The sequence below is a fragment of the Thamnophis elegans genome, chromosome Z (assembly GCF_009769535.1).
Source record: "Thamnophis elegans isolate rThaEle1 chromosome Z, rThaEle1.pri, whole genome shotgun sequence".
Classification (NCBI taxonomy): Eukaryota; Metazoa; Chordata; class Lepidosauria; order Squamata; family Colubridae; genus Thamnophis; species Thamnophis elegans.
Window position 1 is genome coordinate 96,466,356 of NC_045558.1, and position 18,228 is coordinate 96,484,583.

Here is an 18,228-nt window from a genome sequence, read left to right on the forward strand (position 1 = left end):
TTCTGTAGATCCCTTTACCCCAGGCTTTCCCCAGGATCTGATAAAATAAAAGTACGCCCAGGATTATAAGTGAATTTATGCCTAATTTACTGGGCATCAAGTGGTTACCAAAAAATATACATATAATTTGACACATGCCTCTGTTTTGTGCTGATATTGGACTTACATGTTTCTCATTCTTGGTAACTTGAAGATGTGTGGATTTCAACCCCCAGAATGCTGGTTGGGGAAGTCTTGGGAGCTGAAGTCTATGCATCTTGTTGAGGAACACTATACAAATCATTCCAGAGCTAACTGAACATCGGAACTTGTTTTTCTTTGGTTTCTTCCTTAACCATTGGAAAAAGACATAAATATACAGTTAGAGTTTATGTACTTAGAATTATACATCTGGACAAAGTATATTTACATTCCGCTTAAACTAATTAAGATACTTGGTAAGTACATATTTCAGCTATATGTTAGATCAGGAATATCAAACTCAAGGCCCCGGCACCTGATCCGGCCTGTGGGGTACTTAGATTTGTCCCATGGGGCCACCCTAGAAATAGCAAAGGACCGGCCCATGGTGCTTCTGCCATTGAAAACAGAGCTCCGTTTTCACTGGCAGAGGGTTGCAGGAGGCTGTGGCAGCCAAAAATGGAGTTTGGTAGCTGGTTTTTGCTGGCAGAGCGCTTGGGCCACCACAAGTGCCCCCAACACGAGTGGCATCCAGTTGGCGGCATTTGGCCGCCCTGGCCATGCCCATTGCGGTGGTTAAACACTACCCTGATGCGGCCCTCAATGAAATTGAGTTTGACACTCCTGTGCTAGCTCTTTTGCAGCGCTCCATTTATGAGTAAAAGTAAGAAAGCTACTATGAAGTAGGCAAAAGCGGAACTTTGTGCCATTAAAAAGGACCATTTTGCACCCAAAAAATCTTAAGTTCTGTGCTAAAATCAGAAGATGAATGTACCCTAATGCTATAGATCTATTCCAAATTGTGAGCACCTTTTCAAAACAGGCATTTAGCTGTATGGTGTCTCTCTTAAACTTTTTCTCATTCCATTTATTATTAATTTGAATTTGAATAAATTTCAGACCAGAAATATACAGTATAATTTTAAAATCTCTCTTTCATTCATTCATAAATTGTCTGGCGAAATTTATTTTATTTTTATAAACTTATTTTATTTCAGTACACCATATGCCCAGGCCTTGAAAAAAAAAACCCAATATTTTATGCATTTAACATTATTTACACTTTTGCATATTGAATGTTAACAATTATACTAAGCTCAGAGTCAGAGTAAACATAATGATAAAACTGATAATTCAACTATGTTTTATTAAGATTACTTTCACTGCCATAATTTAGCATAGTATTTATCAGACATGGCAAATTTTAAGTGTATGGTCTTCAACTCCCAGAATTCCCCAGCCACCTACTGGCTGGATAATTCTAGAAGCTGAAATCTACACATCTTAAAATTTGCTGAGGTTAGAACGTACTGATTTAGCAGATTCGGTGCTGCAGAGGTACCTTTGAAGGGTTAATTTGCTTGAGCAAATGGACACAGCTGTGACCTCTCAGCTCTGATCAAGGACAGATGGAATGGAAACCCCTCAATGCCACCCCTCTCTCCTCCCCTATTTCTAAGCAGAGCAGGAATTGCTGGCTTGGGGTGCCCTCTGCTGGCCATAATCAGTTAATGTCAGGGCAGGTCAGGACATGGAGGTCACAGAAAGTGAGGCTTGGGGGTGGGGAGAGGAAATAGGCCAGCAGACTGAGGGGGTCATGGGTTAAGATTGCTCTGTCTGTTCCCGCAGCCTTTATAGTATGCAGCAGTTCCTTACCGAACACAGGAAGTACTCCCAAAATTTAGTCTAAAAATGGACTAAAAAGCATTACTCTTCAGTTCATATAACAAAACTAAACAGGCCCTATTCTTAAACTGCTTGTGTATAAGAAAGAAATTTAAACCTGAGAGGTGGAGACTTCTGGGCTTTATCAGCACATGATTTGAGTATGGTCTTCCCAAGTATGCCAAATGCCTGGGAAATGAAGTGTGGAAAGCTTTCCACATTTTCATTGGAAAACAGGAGGAAGCTCTCTAAGGCTGATATTGTTTTTTCAAAAGCACTCAGATCCAGAACAGCCAAAGGCAGATGGGTGTCATTCTCAAACTAGTGCATTGGAGTAGAACCACGGATTCTGATCTTCCCAGCCTCAAGGGACCAAAACTTGTATTTTCAGCAATGCAACTCTTACATTTGCACAGTGTATTAGCAGAATAATATCTGCTAAAACTGGTCTTTTAAATTGTTTTTAATAATTTTAAAGATTTTTAAATAAAAATCATTCAAATAATAATTATAATGGTTATTAAAATATTTTAATAGGGTGATATTATTTTGATATTAATTGTAGTACCCTAAAGAGATCATCACCTTGTAAAGAAGTTGAGAGAAGGAAAAGTTATCGACAGATAGGAGTTATATTTCCAATGTTAGGGCTGGATGATAAATTTCCTGTTGTATGGGGTCTCCCGAGTTAGTTCTCTGCAGACGTTTAATTCTGCTTCTTTCTCCCACTCGTAGCCTGAAGATATTGGTCAGTCACCAATGGCCTCCATGCCTGATGGAGACAAAGTAGACCTGGAGGCATTCAGTGAGTTTACGAAGATCATTACCCCTGCCATCACCCGTGTGGTGGATTTTGCCAAAAAACTGCCCATGTTTTCAGAGGTAAGCAAAGGATAGTGAGCAAAGAGAGAGTAGAGGAATTTGATTATTTGGTTGTGAAGTTTTGAACTTCCAGAGAATTTCTCCCTATATTCTTGTTTTATAATAATTGAAACCATTTTGGTTGGTTGTTAGGAAGACATAGGAATACAATATATACGTAGTCCTCGATTTATGATTGGTCGCTTAATGACATTTCAAAGTTACAATGGAGACCCCTTCCCCAAAGGTACTTACAATCTGATTCTGAAGTTACAACAGCTACCACCATCTCCTGAAATCACATGATCATATTTTGGAAGTTTAGTAACCAGCCCCCATTTACAGGCTTTTGCAGAGTCCCATGATTATGTGACCACAATTTATATTTTTGTAGAAAACCAGTCTTCCATTTTTTTCAACAACAATGCCCCAGAGTGAACAATGAGTTCACTTAATGACTACCACATTTACTTAATGACCACTTCAAAAAAAGGTTGTAAAATTAGGTCTGGTCACTTGGTGACTCACTTTAAGACCATGATGACTTATAACCATAATGGGCAGGCTTTGTTATGATTATAAATTGAGGAATATTTCTATGGTCACATCATCAGTATCTTCACATGCCATCCCTCCTCCCATCAAGTCCTGGTCTGAAAGATTTTAGTCTTATGAGGTTTGTCCCACCAGCCCTACTTTGGTCATATACCTTTCTTCAGCTCTTTAGATACACAGGAGATGATAGGGAATTATGAAGATAAGTGTCAAATAGTATTAGTTCATCCTATGTCTGCAAGGTTAAAGCGTGATTTAAATTAAAAGAAAATGAAATTTCATAAATATTTCTATCAAATGATGTTACTCCTTTTCCAAGATCTTTTATGGAATGGCTCATGGATCACTACAAAAAGAATAGCTCTTGTAACTTAGAATGCATTGCACCCCGAATAGACTTTGCTTAGTTAAATTGAACTTTATTGCTTACTAAATATAACCAACCAAGGAGATTCTTCTGCTATAGTAGATTTGCTTTCAGTGATACAATCATATGGCCTAGTTAACTGGGCATATTCTGATGTTGTCATATTCAGTTTGTGATTCCTGCTTGACTGGAATCATTTTGTACAGGAGAAATCCTTAACTAAAAGAAAAAAAAACATTACACCGAAGCAGCAGATTGGATGAATAGGAACTCCAGAAAGTATTGAAAGTAGAGAGGCGTTTGAAGAAGGGAGGGAGCTAAGCCTTTGTTCATTCCCAAGGTGGATAAATGATTATGTTGGTATTGATGATTATTCCAATTCCCCTATACCATCTATTCCAACAAAACAGAATATACCATTAGTTTACATCAAAAGAACGATCAATATAATAGATGAGACAAGTTAAATAACACTCACAGTCACCCAGGTTTTCTGGAATGATATCATTTTACCACATCTAAATGTCATCAAGAAGGTGTAATTGATAAGACTATAAACCGGAAGGATGGTGGAGGGAGGGAGATTCTAAAGTCATAGAATTGCAGTGGGGAGTCACGACTTTCAGTCTCCTCCCAACCTTCAGAAGGAGATGATTCTGAAAACACCAGGAAGCCAAAGCATAAAAGGCTTTACAATTTAAAACCAGCATTTTGAACAGTACCTGGAAACTCACTGGCAGCCAAGACATGCCACAAATCACTGCTGTATCCTATGCTTGCCAGCCACAAGCCAAGGATCCACAGTAGAGGTGGGTTGCTCCCGATTCACCTCAGATCGGCCAAACCAGTAGTAGCGGCGGTGGGAGGCTCCACCCACTGGCCTGGATGCTTCTGCGCATGCGCAAGCGAACTGGTAGTAAAAAATTCGGAAACCCACCACTGGCCCATAAGTGTTTTGCACTTATGTCAGTTCCTGAGTAGCTTTCAAAGGCAGCCTCAGTTGAGGTCTAAAGATAGTTCTCCATTAACTACAGTAATTGGGACCAAAATTTCCATAGTTAAGCAATGCAGTTCTAAATCATGACAACATCACATGAATGCATTCCTTAGTGAAGGCAATCTCTGCACTCCTGATTGCTGCTGTTAACTAAATTCCCACAGTCGTTAGTTGAGGACCCAGCCCGATCTAAGCCACTCCCTCCCATCTCTATGCCGCGGTTAAGTAAGAGCCAGCCTCCTCTTTAACCCCCCCCCCATTTGCTTAGCTCCCATCCATCTCTGCCCCTTTTGCCGCCTATCTATCCATTGCTGACAGCTGCCGCTGTTGTTCAGCCCTGACCAATACCACTACACTGTGCAGACTATTTAAAAGACGGAACCTCCTATCACACTGTCTTGTTTCATCCTAGTGCAGCCGAATCATCTCTCCCCCCCCCCCCACCCATGGCCTGCATTGTGTCCTCCCCAGGGCGTTGTTTTGCACAAGAGCCCCAGGGTGTGAAAGAAAGCTCCACCTACAAAAGATATTCTTTCTCACTGGTGCAACATGAGCCTTCCTTAATGTGACAGACAGGCCCTGGGCAGAACATGAATGGAAGCCTTGATTCACCCGCAAATGGAGCGTATGCAAAAAAGCCCCTGGGTGCACCAATGTAAAAGACCACCGCGGGCGTTATGGTAGAGGCATACAGTATGACAGGCACAAGAACAGGGAATAGAGCCACATGCAGCTTGCCAAAAGGTTAAAAGCAAATAAGACTGAGTTGGCCTGAATTTTGTTCATATGGTGTGGGAGTTCTGAAGTACTCAGAACTTCAAGGACCAGTTGAAAGGCCCTTCATTCAAAATTGTCCTAAATGTGTACAGCTACTGAGCAAATGGATGATTAACTACTGCCTGTATTGCAGTAGTTTAGCCCAGAGATGATAAGGGTGTGGGTTGTACAAATGGAGAACATCAAGTAAATCTAGAGTCCTTCCCTTAAGTAATGAAAGTAGTTGAGCCTCCTTCTTCATACTTCCAGAAAATTGTTTTCTATTTTCTAGTTCTATTTCACTTAGGGAAATTGAATGGCTGGGGTTTTATAGCACTCTAAGACCCAGGCAGGATTCTAGAACATTCTGAACTTATCAACATCATTTTACTCTATTCTAATGTGCTGTGAAAACTCAGCTATTATATTATACAGCATTAATGTTAGCAGTGTAAAGTATCCTCTTCAATATTACCTAGATAATGGCTTTAGATTGTGTGAATTAATTACCACAAACTATCTTATTATGTCTTCAAAATGTTCAGGCTGGATAAATAAGCCAAAGTTGGAAATCAAGGATTTGGTCACAAATGCAGAAGAGAAAGAGCATTGTATCAGGCTGAAAATTGTAGGAGAATTATCATGCAGTTACTTGTTGTTCATAGATGGTCTGATAGCCATCCTGGGAGCATATCTAACTAGCTGAGGGCAGCAAATTTCAGTTAGCTTCCTGGTGAACAGAGCCAGCTGCTAAAAGAGAACATTTCCTGCAAATAAGTGACTTTCAAAAGAAGCATCACATTTCCTACCACAACTAACTTCTGGCTCTTGATTTCCTGCTACTTTGACCTGGGGAAATGTGTACTCTTTCTATTTCTGGGGCCCACTATTGATAGCACAGCCATTCCTTAAGGGCTTGCACTAATTTTCTCTTCGGAAAGCAAAAAAAAACCTTCATTCTATGGGAAGTGGGGTAAGATCTTATTTTGCTCCAGTGGGGACTATCCTAGAAAACCATGTATGCCAGAGCCAAGATGACCATGTGTCTCTCTACCTTTAGCTGCCTTGTGAGGACCAGATCATCCTTTTGAAGGGCTGCTGCATGGAGATTATGTCACTGCGGGCAGCTGTGCGTTATGATCCTGAAAGTGAAACCCTGACGCTCAGTGGTGAAATGGCCGTCAAGCGGGAGCAGCTGAAGAACGGTGGCTTGGGCGTAGTATCAGATGCCATCTTTGATCTGGGAAAATCCCTCTCTGCCTTCAGCCTGGATGACACTGAAGTGGCACTACTCCAGGCTGTGCTGCTCATGTCCTCAGGTATGCATGGAGGATGGATTATGTTCTCAGTGTGCCCCTTATGTGATTGGCATTATTCAAACATAGGTGAGTCAGGCTAAGGCTGTATATAGCTCAGTATTACCCCCGTTAATTATCAATAACTTTGTAAGAATTCAGATTGAAGTTGTACTTTGTGAGAAGGTAGAACCTGGGCTAGCATCTTAGCTGCAACTTTTCCCTGAGGTCAAGGATGGGCCATGTGCAACTTTGCATTTGTCAAAATGCCTAAGTGAGACCATGACCATCAATAAGTTTGTATTTTTAGGTATATTTTTTTCAGTTTTCCAATTCTCCAGCAGAATATGTGTCACATTTGTGGAATTAGGGAATGTTGCACCTGGCTAGTGAATTGTTGCAGGTTTAAAAGGATATTAAATAATGAAGAAGAGGATTAATGTAATGGCTTCAGTCAGTCAATTGTAGGATTAGTTAAAGTGGCCTTTGGATGTGTTGAAAAATTGAATTCAAGTTGAATGTTATTAACTGAACTGCATCATTATGTTCAGGTGAGAAGGTTGCACTGAGAAACCAGAGAGAAAGGAAGCTTGGTCAGTTTAATTTGAGAGTCATTTTGAAGATAGAATTGAGTGATTCAGAGTAAAAAGTTATATTATGACTGTCAGTAAGCAATTCTATGAAGTGACAGAGGTGCACTCCCAATAATAGTCATTAAGTGATCTTTCTGAAGATCATTATAAGATAGCTGTAAGCAGTGAGCAAGAGCCACTTTTAATCTCTGGAGTCTCTTCATACACATAGAGAAACTGTATATCTAAACACTAGAGTAGGAATGGGGAACTTTAATTCTTCGTGCCTAAAACAGCTAGTCAGGCCAGTTTCTACAGACTTTGACAAAGATCTTATCCTGTCTCACAAAGTCTTTGCCTTCCTGCAAGCCCATTTGTGGATGCTCTCTTTTATGGGGCAGAAAAACTAAGGAGCTGAACTTCAGGTGCTGTGCTTTGCACATATGGAGAACACGGGGTTAATTCTAATCTGGGCATAGAGGGCTTTAGTAAGATTTAGTCAGTCAGAAAGGTAATTTGGGATTGGGGCAACTTGGTTGATTGCAGAGGGACAAATTCATACATGCAGCTTCAGCCTGCCTAACATGTATCCTCTTTTTCCATTTATTTTGCAGATCGCAGTGGGCTAATTTGCGTTGATAAGATTGAAAAATGCCAAGAGACCTATCTGCTGGCATTTGAACACTACATCAATTATCGCAAACACAACATTCCCCACTTCTGGCCCAAGCTCCTCATGAAGGTGACTGACCTGCGCATGATTGGGGCTTGCCATGCCAGCCGCTTCCTGCACATGAAGGTGGAATGCCCCACGGAGCTCTTCCCCCCACTCTTCCTCGAGGTCTTTGAGGATCAGGAAGTTTAGGGCGTGAGGAGGGATGGAGGGAGGGGGCAAACAGGGTGGCATGGGCGAATTGGGGACATGGGGCAATTTGGGGCTGGGGCGATGTCTGGACTTGGGTCACAGGGCCCTCACCTCATCACCTCGGACACAACAGATTTTCATTGTTTTGTTCTGTTTTGTTGTTTTCATTTTTTTTCTTTTTGTTTTCTTTTTGTTTTTCTAAATATTGCACGTCAGCATCAATGAATCCCCTAGATAGGGGAAGCAAGGGCATCCTTGGTAGGGGGTGGGCCATGAAAAAAGTCAAAGGTATACAAAATCTGGGTTATGAGGTAGACGTGTGCAGTAGCCAACACATCGTTTGTCTAGGCAGATTTTTTTTTTAAAAAAAGTGGACAATACAATTCCCACCTTCCTCCTTGTTATGTCCCCTGTTGTCCAAAGTCATCTTTCCAGGGTGAAATGTCTGTCTTAAACTTTAACATAAAAAAGAGAAAAACAATCCATATATTATTCTCTCCCCCCTCCCTCCAAAATGCTTTGCCTTTCTCCCCTTCTTTAAAGAAAAGTTTTCTGCCCCTCCACAACACTGGAAGAAATCGGCACCTCTTGAGCCCTGATCAAACCTCTCTTGTTTAAACGGACTTGATTACATACATATATATATATATATATATATATATATATATATATATATATATATATATATATATATATATATATATATATATATTCTTTTGCACATAACAGTCCCAGGAAACGTCAGAGTGTGTTTGGTTGTTGTTTTTTTCTTTAAGAACTTTAGCATTTAGTTATCCTCCCTGGGAGGCTAAAATCGAAAATGCACTTTTTTTTGTAAAAGAAAGAAATGGAACCGAGAGAGAGAGAGAGGAAAAGAGAAATCCTATTAAATAATTAGGGGCAGGTGGGAGGAGGAAGGTCACAGATATTTTGGCAAGAAAAGAGAATAAACCCAAGTTGAGGCTGAAGGTCCACATGTGAAGGACAAATGCACTTTGAGTGAGATAAAAATCTTTCCCCTCAGCTCCTCCCTTAATGGGGAAACAGGTGACTGAACTATAAAAATAAAAAAAAATGATCTATTTTATATTGCTTTGAATGGCACTGCAGGGCAATGGCACTCTTAAGAGGTGCCTGATTTGTGTTCCAGTGTTGAGAGGTATATTCATCAGCCTTCCTCCTTGCCCCGATGTCCTCTTCCCCCCCCCCACCCCAAAGCTTCAGCCAATCTACCTCCATGTTCAGCAAGGTGGGTGGATTTAACAGATTCCCACCCACACCTGCTGCCCCCTCCCAGCTGAAAGGCTGCATGCAATGTTCCCACTGGGCTTTGAAACGGCCCTTGCTAATTCTTTGCACACGCTTTCCCACGCCACGTGGCGGTACACTTCTTTCTGCACTAGTATTCTCGCTGCCCTGCTGCACCCTCCCTTCAACGCCCTTCTCTCTGGGGAAGAAACGAGGAGAAATCCTAACCCTTCAATGCTCCAAGAGAATCAAAGTTAGGTTTCAATTATTTCTTATTTTGGCGGGGTTTGGGGGGGATGGCACTTAGCAATACAGAAAACACAAAGACAGTGAAATTCATGGGGACATGGCACACCCTTTCCAACCCAGGATTGTACAGCCTTTCTGTATTAAGAGGTTGTGGGCTCTGCATAATAACTTCTCTTTCTCCTGCACAGCATTCCATGTCCCCTGCAATTCTAAGTTACTGGCCCTTTTGTACTCCCAGTTGTATCTGTGCACATGGGAAGAAAAGGCAAAGGTTCCTCTTGCAAGGCCTGTTGGAAAGGTTATCCTGGCCTGATTAGGTCTAATTTTCCCTTTCGGAGGGGTGCTAGATCAATGAACTAATATACAAATGCACTTCCTTGCACAAAAGGAGGGTCATCCTGCCTCACTTGAAGTGTCATAGGCAGAGCAATGCCCCGAGCCTCAGGTTGCATGAACTGTATCAGAGGTGATCCAGTTGGGAACTTGGAGGCAGGCTACCCACATTTGTAAAACTGAATTGGCCAAGTTGGCGAGAGAAAGACACCTCAAGTTTTTCAAATTAGATATTGTTTCCATTTGATTTCAGCTTTTTTTCCCCCTCCTCATTATTTAGTGTTGTGCTTATGTGGTTGTGACTGGTTGTTGGAAAATAGAACCTCTGAAGTTCTGGCCAGCAGTTTAGCTTTATGGGAACATTATTTGGAGAAGGGGAGTAGGGTAAATTGTGATTGACCAGGCCTTACAACTCCATTTCAATAGCCACCAGCCCTGCCTTTAATCCTGGATTTTTGCCTCTTGGCTGATGCTTGGGGAAGGTGGAGCAATTGGTACCTAGGCCCATATTTGACATGGAACATCCAGTTACGAATTCCCACTCTAAAGATTTGCCCTTGGAGGAGGTATTTCTAAAGGAAAACAAAAAAACAAGATAACAACCACCAGCTTCCCGCTTTCTTCCTATCTTTTTCACCTTTAATGCAAGCCAGACTGTGATCACCTTAATGCAAGTATTTTGGCACTTAACACTGTCCATAGATCAGATTGCTCTATCTCTCCTAAACTGCTTTATCTGTGATAGATCCATTTCTCGTCAAATTAATAGCCAGACTTTTTCTTTTTTCTGCAACTGTAATATAATGTTATTCGGGAGAGGGGTATATTTTTATTCCCCCCCTCCCTTGCTCTTTCTCTCTGTCACATGGTTTCCGTTGGAAAAAAAACCCTTTACCTCTTACCTCATTCAAGACGCCGTGGGAAATGTTACGTGATGGGTTGGGTGCATGTTGGATGTACCATCTGAAGGTTCAGAGGCCGGCGCATGGAGAACTCAGCTCCAATTTAAGCTAATATACAGAAATATATATATATATATAAATATGTATAATTTTTTTTTAATTAAGGAAAATCTTTGTACGGGTCTGTTCACAAAAAGGAAAAATCACACAAACAAAAATTTGGGTTGGAAAAGACATAATGCTTTTTTGTTTGTTTGTTTGATTTTTGCTTTATTTTTATCATCTTTAAATGACATGGGGTTAAATGGGGAAGTAATTGCTGGGCTTGAATTGAAGGGAGTCTGGGGTGATAAATGCCAGCAGTCATACTGGATAATATTCAAGGCAATACCTGTTCCCCAGTCGTCAAATGTGATTATGAATACAGATCTTAACAGTCTCATGTTTTTTTTTCTTAAAAAAAAAAAAAAGCAAGTTTCTAACTGCTATGGTAGTGAAGACAGCTTATGAGGCCCAATGAATCCTCAGAACAGACCTTAACTGGGATTTCCAGTGGTGTGTAGGATACATACCTCTGGTGCAGAAACAGAATACATTATGCAAAATAAGCCCACGTTTTTCTTAATTGTTCCATTTTTCTTAGAGCAGCATTCAGCTTTTCTTGATTTGGGAGTTAGATGTTTGTGTTTAAAGTGCATAGGAAACACCATGCCCAGTTGTTGTTCCACCAGCTATTTCCCCAAGGAATAAAACTGGGTCCATTGAAATAATGTATCTTGAGAAGATGCAGAAGTTTTGCCTTGAAGATATGAGCTAATCTTGGATTTCTTTGATGGAGGAAACTTATTTTGTTCAGCATAGAAGCTGAAGAAACTTGCCTGAAAATATCCCCAAAGCCTCATACCCATGCAATAACAATTTGAAAAGCATCCAAAGATGAGGAACTTTATAGCCTGGTTGACTAATTTCAAAGACTGGTGTTTTCTTATATTACTTATAACATGCTATTCCCTGTACACCTACACAATATGCACATGGCTTATTAGAAATGTAAGTTCCTTCATACTTAATCCAGCTTTTCTCAGAAATAGCTAGTTTATTCAGACCACTTAGCACTGCCCTTTCTTGCTGCAACCCTCATTGTTTTGCCCTTCTCTAATATTACCCATCCCTTCTAAAATCTGTATTGGTCCCATGAAACAGGCTTGCAAGTCTTTGGTAAACAGTTCCCTTCTTACATTAATCTTCCCTGTGCAATAAAATGAGGTATGTGTGCTTGTGTGTATGAGAGAGCATGTGCATTGTGTTTGTTCCTGTGTCTGTGAGAGACAGAGGTTAATTAGGCTGAACTCGTAACCAGAAGGAAATCCTATCAAAATCACTGGATTTGCTTCAACATGGCCATTAAAATTCTTTTGCTAGGCCCTTCTCCTGTATCTTAAAAGGTTTGGCAGAAAATACATTCTTTGGACTTGAATATATAAGACTCACTTTATGGACATACATTTCTGCCTTAAATGGAAGCAGACCAGTGTCCTCTGTTGCTCAGTATTCTCTCCTTGGGCGGGCAGCAGTCCCCAATACTTCAGGCCGCTTTCCCCAGCGATGGCATCTTAGAGTCAAGCAGAACGTGAGGCCGGAGAGCAGTGAAGTGAAGCGATCTGACTGTTTGGGTTTCTAGCAATTCAGAATCCTCCACAAAAGGTAGGGCTGCATTTTTCATGGAAACGTCATTTTCTGCTTCCTCTTGTAGAGAATGAGCGTCAGATTCTGGTAATTGGGGCTGTTACAAACTGAATGTGGGTCCTCTCTGGTCCCACTGCAAGTGCTCCGCCACAGAAGTTTATATAGCACTTATCCAGAGATTTATGTAGCACTTATTCACAAGAACAGCCCTTGCTTAGTTCCAGGTTGGGGGTTTTGACTGCTATATTTACTTTTGGTGGTGCAATTGGGCAATGTTAGACCATGGAAACAACTATCTTGAAGGAGTATTCGGTAAGGGAAGCACAGTATTTGATTAAAACAGGAGGAATTGGCTGTGATCTACAGGTTCCTCTGTGCTGTCCTTGTTTTGCTTCAGGAGCCCAGATCTCTCTCCTGTGCTAAGATAATCACAATTTATTAAGTTTTTAAATAGTGCCCAGTGTTAGTATAACCATCCAAAGCAGTTTCCCCTTTTCTTGATAGACTTTTTTCATACAATCATTACACTTAGCATTATTATTAGGCTGGCTTCATACGTTATGTTAAGATACAATGCGATTTTCCTTGATTTTAGCTTAGCATGTTGTATGAAACTTGGTCATCTTTTTAAGCCATAGTTCATGGTTTAGCATGTTTTATGAACTCAGCTAATTTATTCATTAAATCATGGTTAAAACATATAATGTGTGAACCCAGCCTTAATCTGCTGCTTTCCCACTATGCAAGACCCATTCTTATTCAGAATTAAATATGGATGCTTCCCTATAAGGCCATAATTTTCCTTAGCTTTTTTTTCAATGCTTTCTTTCCTTGGCTCTTCCAGTGGAAATCTTTTAGGAATTTCTGCAGATGTGAGTAGTGAGAACCAGCTTTCTGGCCAGAAAAGAGTTACAACAAAAGCTGAAATCTGAAATTGAAACTCAATGAATAAATAAAATAGAATATTAGGTATCGATTTGTGACTCCCAGCAGCTTGTAATTCTTGCACTGTCCTTCGACTTTATGTAGTCTTGTTAAACAGTCTTGTTAAAAAAGCAATGTGCTGTACCAAGTTTTCAGGCAGGAGCTTTTTCCTACTTAACCATTTTCCAATTGTATTTTAAAAATCAATCTGTTATTACTGCAATAGTATTTCAGCCCCACACCTACCCGCTGTCCATGATTGGGCTGGTGGCATACAACTGTTGTAAATAAAGGAAACAAAAAATCTCCTTAAATTTCTATGCATCTCAGGGACTTGGCTTGAAATCAGATCTCTGAGATGTGTATTCCCTCACTGGAATATTGAATAACCTTTGACAAGGAAAAAAAATATTCAGAATTACCCATGTAATCAGGAATTGAACTCAACTCAAGCTACTCCTTTAGCTTTTTATACTCTTTCCCCCCATCTATTTATTCATTCTAAACTAAAAAAAAATATAATGCATCCCAGATATCACAGAAACATGTCAAAAGGTGTTTACTGGCTAACTAATTTTCTATCCTTATTCATATTTCATTCAGGGAGCGGTACAGCTTTCACTAATGTATCTGCACTACACAAAGCTGGTTAGTATTCCCAACCCATTCTTGTCCAATTCAGAAATTGAGATGCTTTGCAAGGTATGTAATTTCTAAGCCTCAAGCATGTTTGTTAGCATATGCCTTCCATGCTAATGATTTTCTGTTATGAATGAGCTGCTATTGAGTTGAACGTGATCACATAAACAATGTTTTTACTGAATCATTTGACAAATTCAGTAGATCTTAGGATGACCGAATATGTGAAACCCTGCTTGGGTCAGTGATGAATGTAGCATTTGAAAGAGTTGAGTGTTGCTTGAGGGAGAATTGAGGTCTTTAGATGTACATTACATGCATTAAATACAGTCAATTCACTTGTAAAAGGAGTTCGAAATAATATCAATTCAGTTAGGTTATAAAAGAGTTGGAATGATCAGCTGAGAAAAGATCTAAAAAGCAGCATAAGGGCAAGCTGAAAAAAATCCAGCCCTTTGAAATTCTCTTCTTAAAAAATTTCTTCTTTTTGCTCACATAAGATGGAATGTTTATCCCAAGCTGGCACCTACAACAAACGTGGCCAGTATACAAAATATTTTTGATCTTCCTTTGGAAGCAGTGCATTTGTGGCCATTGTGCTTCTTACATAGCATTTTGAAAATTTCTAGAGTATTCCAGGGTGCTCTGCCTAGTTATTTAGGACAAGAAATCCTGCACAAATAAGCATGAATAATGCCTTTTTCTGAGGATTTTTTCAAAAGTTGTTGCTTTTTTCTGCAATCAGACCTAGCCAGTTTGCTAAAAATTCAGAGTGAAAATATTAATTGGCTCAAACATCTGGGTTGATTCTAAAGTTCAGCTTCCATAAATTCCATTTAATTGAGTTGAAGCCAAAGTATTGCAGACAACAACCCAAATAAATCCTTTTTCAGATTACCTTTTAATTGATAAATTTATCTTCAGCCTTAATTTTATACCATTGTATTCCAATTGTCTAAATTCTCATGGCGTCCAAGTGCGGGGCTGTTTGCTTCCAAAGAGAGAGGCAGAAAAACAAGATTCCTGAAACCGAGCATTCGACAAAACTATTTACAGTGTTTGGAAGGTCTCGTATTTCTTCTTATTTCCAGTTAGAATAAGAATAAGCAATACATAAAAAATAAAAAGCTGGTTTTGACCTAGAATAACGGTTTTTAAGATCTTCTTCCCCAGCCTGCCTGCCAAAAACTGTTCCAGTGTATTTGGCTTTCTTGCCTCAGGTCAGACGCCTCTTTGTTCTTTTTTCCTTCCTCGCTTTCCCTCCCCACTGATCAAGGAGTCCCAACTGGACAGTCTCACATTGAAAGACACACATTATTCTCTAGTGCTAGTTCTTGACTTACTACTCTCCCTCAGCAGCCAGCCTTTCAAGTACTTATCCAAAATTCTGCCACATAGTTCTTTAAAAGAGAAAAATAAACCTCTGGAGGTTAATGCCATTTCTTTTGATAACGGAGAAATGAACTACAGGTAATTCTCATTTATCCCTGGCAATTTAAATGATGTGGTTGTTAAGTGAAACTGATTGTCCTTGCGATCTTATGTCAGTTTCCTTTGCTTTACAGACCTGCAAAGGTTATAAATGCAAGGATTGCATAGTTTTTTTTCATCACTGTCATAACTTTGGCAGTTGCTAAACAAGGATTACCTATATATTTCTGCTGCCTGCAAAGGGCTGCAGAAACTAAGGCGCTCTTGCCAATTATAACCCTCCTTGCCAGGCTGAAAAGGTTTGCATAGGTATCTAATCTGCAACTTACCCCTTAAACCCGGAAGCCTAAAAAACAGATCTCAAATAATCTTCCTATCATTACCTTATTCCAAACTCCACCTTCAGTTAGAACTAATACCTTTCCCCCTTCTTTTTGGAGAGGGGGTTGAGCTGAGTTTGCTTTGCTACTTGTACTGTAGAAATTATAGGTTCCAGCATCCTCTTTGGCAGCTCAGGGCCCTAAAGGATTTTTATTTTAAACTCGGACAGCAGAAGAAAAACGAATGCCATCCAAAGGCAGGTTGTTCTTCACTTCTTGCAGATTGAGCAAAGGCAGAAGCTGTGAAACAGTTTAGGCATTGTGGTGCTGCCAGGAGACCCCGCTGAGGCCAGAGCTGGTCACATGTATTCTTTATCTCAATGAGTATGTTATTCTGACCGTTGGTGGTGTTCCTACATAAACATCTTCCTGGTATATGAGAAAGATACGCTCTGGTTTATGGTGACCCCAGATGTGTCCCTAACACACTATCAGCATTGGCTCGTGTCTAAATGTGTATGTTTTACTTGTAATAATGAAAATAAGGGACTTGTGAATCTGCAGTGTAAATTACCTCAGATGTATGGGTGTCCAATCTTGTGGTTTTAAGCTAACAAATTCGGTATGTATTTTAATATTCTTAAGAGGTACAAACATATCTAGTACAAATTTGCTTCTCTGTGAAAAGAAGGTTCCTGTCTCATACACACATGCCAGTGTGTCTCCTTCTATCATGCCGGTTTTGCATTCCCTGTTTGTAGACAGGTTTGTTCTCTCCCATACTAAGAATATTATATTCCTGCTATGCCCGGCTGATTATACCTGAAAGCTAGAAGTACTGAGCCTTGCCTATTCTCTGGGTTCAAACTGTTCTGCCAAGCATTTGTGGCAGAGTTGAGGAATATCTTAAATGTAGGTATATGTGTTTCTGTATGTTTGCAGATATTTTCCTTCTTGATGTTAACCTTACCTCATTTTCCCCATTCTTGTTTGTTTCTGTCTCAAACACGTTTGTCATTTGGCCTCACTTCACCAATATTTCATATTCCCCCTCATCTTGTCAGGGCAGCTGAAGTAGGGCAGATTCAAGCCTCAGTGCTACCCCCATCTTGAGGTCAGTTCTCTACACTCATCTTTCTAGAAGCCTTAATAATACTCTGTAAGTTGCCAGCAAGGACACACTTTCACACATCAATCAAGTGAACAGTCTGTTCAGCATTTGTAATTCTGTAAATATTTTATATATAACCCAACTTGGAAACTAATTCTGCCTTGAAAAGGTGTAATTGGAACATCTTAATGTTTGAAATCTACAAAGCATGTAAAAATGCCCCTGGTTATCAGGGAGGAGGGGGCAGGATAAAAATTCCTCATTGCCTTATACCAAATAGTACAGCCTCTATAAAATAGTATTTGAGTACTTTCATTTATGAATTTCCCATGCATACTCAACTTCAAGATGTAAGATCGGCTTTGTAGTCCTGAGAAAATAGTCACAGATGGTATTACCTTGGATGAAGGAGCCTGAACATATTTAGGTGTGTATATATAATACATATAGTTGAACTGAAAAGGAACAGCTTCTATTTCGACCCTACCTGAAATGAGTGGGACTGCTCATTCATTTCAGTGAGCTTGTGCAGAACATCCTGCTTGACTTCATCTCGAGCATATATATATATATATATATATTTAATAAGTATAGTTCTTTCAACTGTGCACAAATATCTTATGTATACAAAGTGTAAACCGCACTTTGCACAAGTTTGTTCTACATGCAGAGCCTCCTGCCAAAGTCTCAAATGGAAGGCAGTGTAGGGGGAAGACAAATGTCAGCTATTTGTTTTGGTTTATTTGTCTTGGCTAATTATTATACTACTTTAGTTGGTGTGTTTGGTTGTCCCTATGAGGCTCTGAAAGGAATGAGAGATGGTCTGTCCAACTAGAAACATTTCTGTGATTTCAGCTTAGGTGCCCTGTGTAGAGTTATGAACCCTTCATTGTTCTTGCCTAGCAAGCTGAAGTGATCTGGCTAAATTCTGTATTCCCTTAAATAATTTGAGAAACTAGGCTCTTGGTTTCTTTTCTTAAGATAGAAAGCCAAGCCTGAGGTATTAAGAAAAATTAAGAAAGTGATTTTTCATCTTTTAAAACCATGAGACTTTGGATGATGATCTGGTTGACATTTCTGTGATAGTGGCTTGTTAGGTAGCATTATTGTTAAATAGCAATAGTTTGTGAATGAACTAGCACAGTTTATCGCTTCAACTAGAACAGTGTTTCTCAACCTTGGCAACTTGAAGATGTCTGGACTTCAACTCCCAGAATTCCCCAGCCAGCATTCGCTGGCTGGGGAATTCTGAGAGTTGAAGTCCAGACATCT

General features: G+C 40.0%; 1 protein-coding gene across 5 annotated transcripts in view; it reads left to right on the plus strand.

Annotated features, from left to right (window-relative positions):
* Positions 1 to 18,067, plus strand: part of THRA (thyroid hormone receptor alpha) — a 169,831-nt gene extending 151,764 nt beyond the window's left edge. For all 5 annotated transcript variants that reach the window (XM_032236929.1, XM_032236928.1, XM_032236932.1 and 2 more), the window contains 3 exons: positions 2,581 to 2,727; positions 6,442 to 6,700; positions 7,863 to 18,067. In XM_032236929.1, the coding sequence (XP_032092820.1) occupies positions 2,581 to 2,727; positions 6,442 to 6,700; positions 7,863 to 8,113 (657 nt within the window). In that variant the 3' untranslated portion in view covers positions 8,114 to 18,067. The remainder of the gene's footprint in view (positions 1 to 2,580; positions 2,728 to 6,441; positions 6,701 to 7,862) is intronic.
* Positions 18,068 to 18,228: the final 161 nt, after the last annotated feature.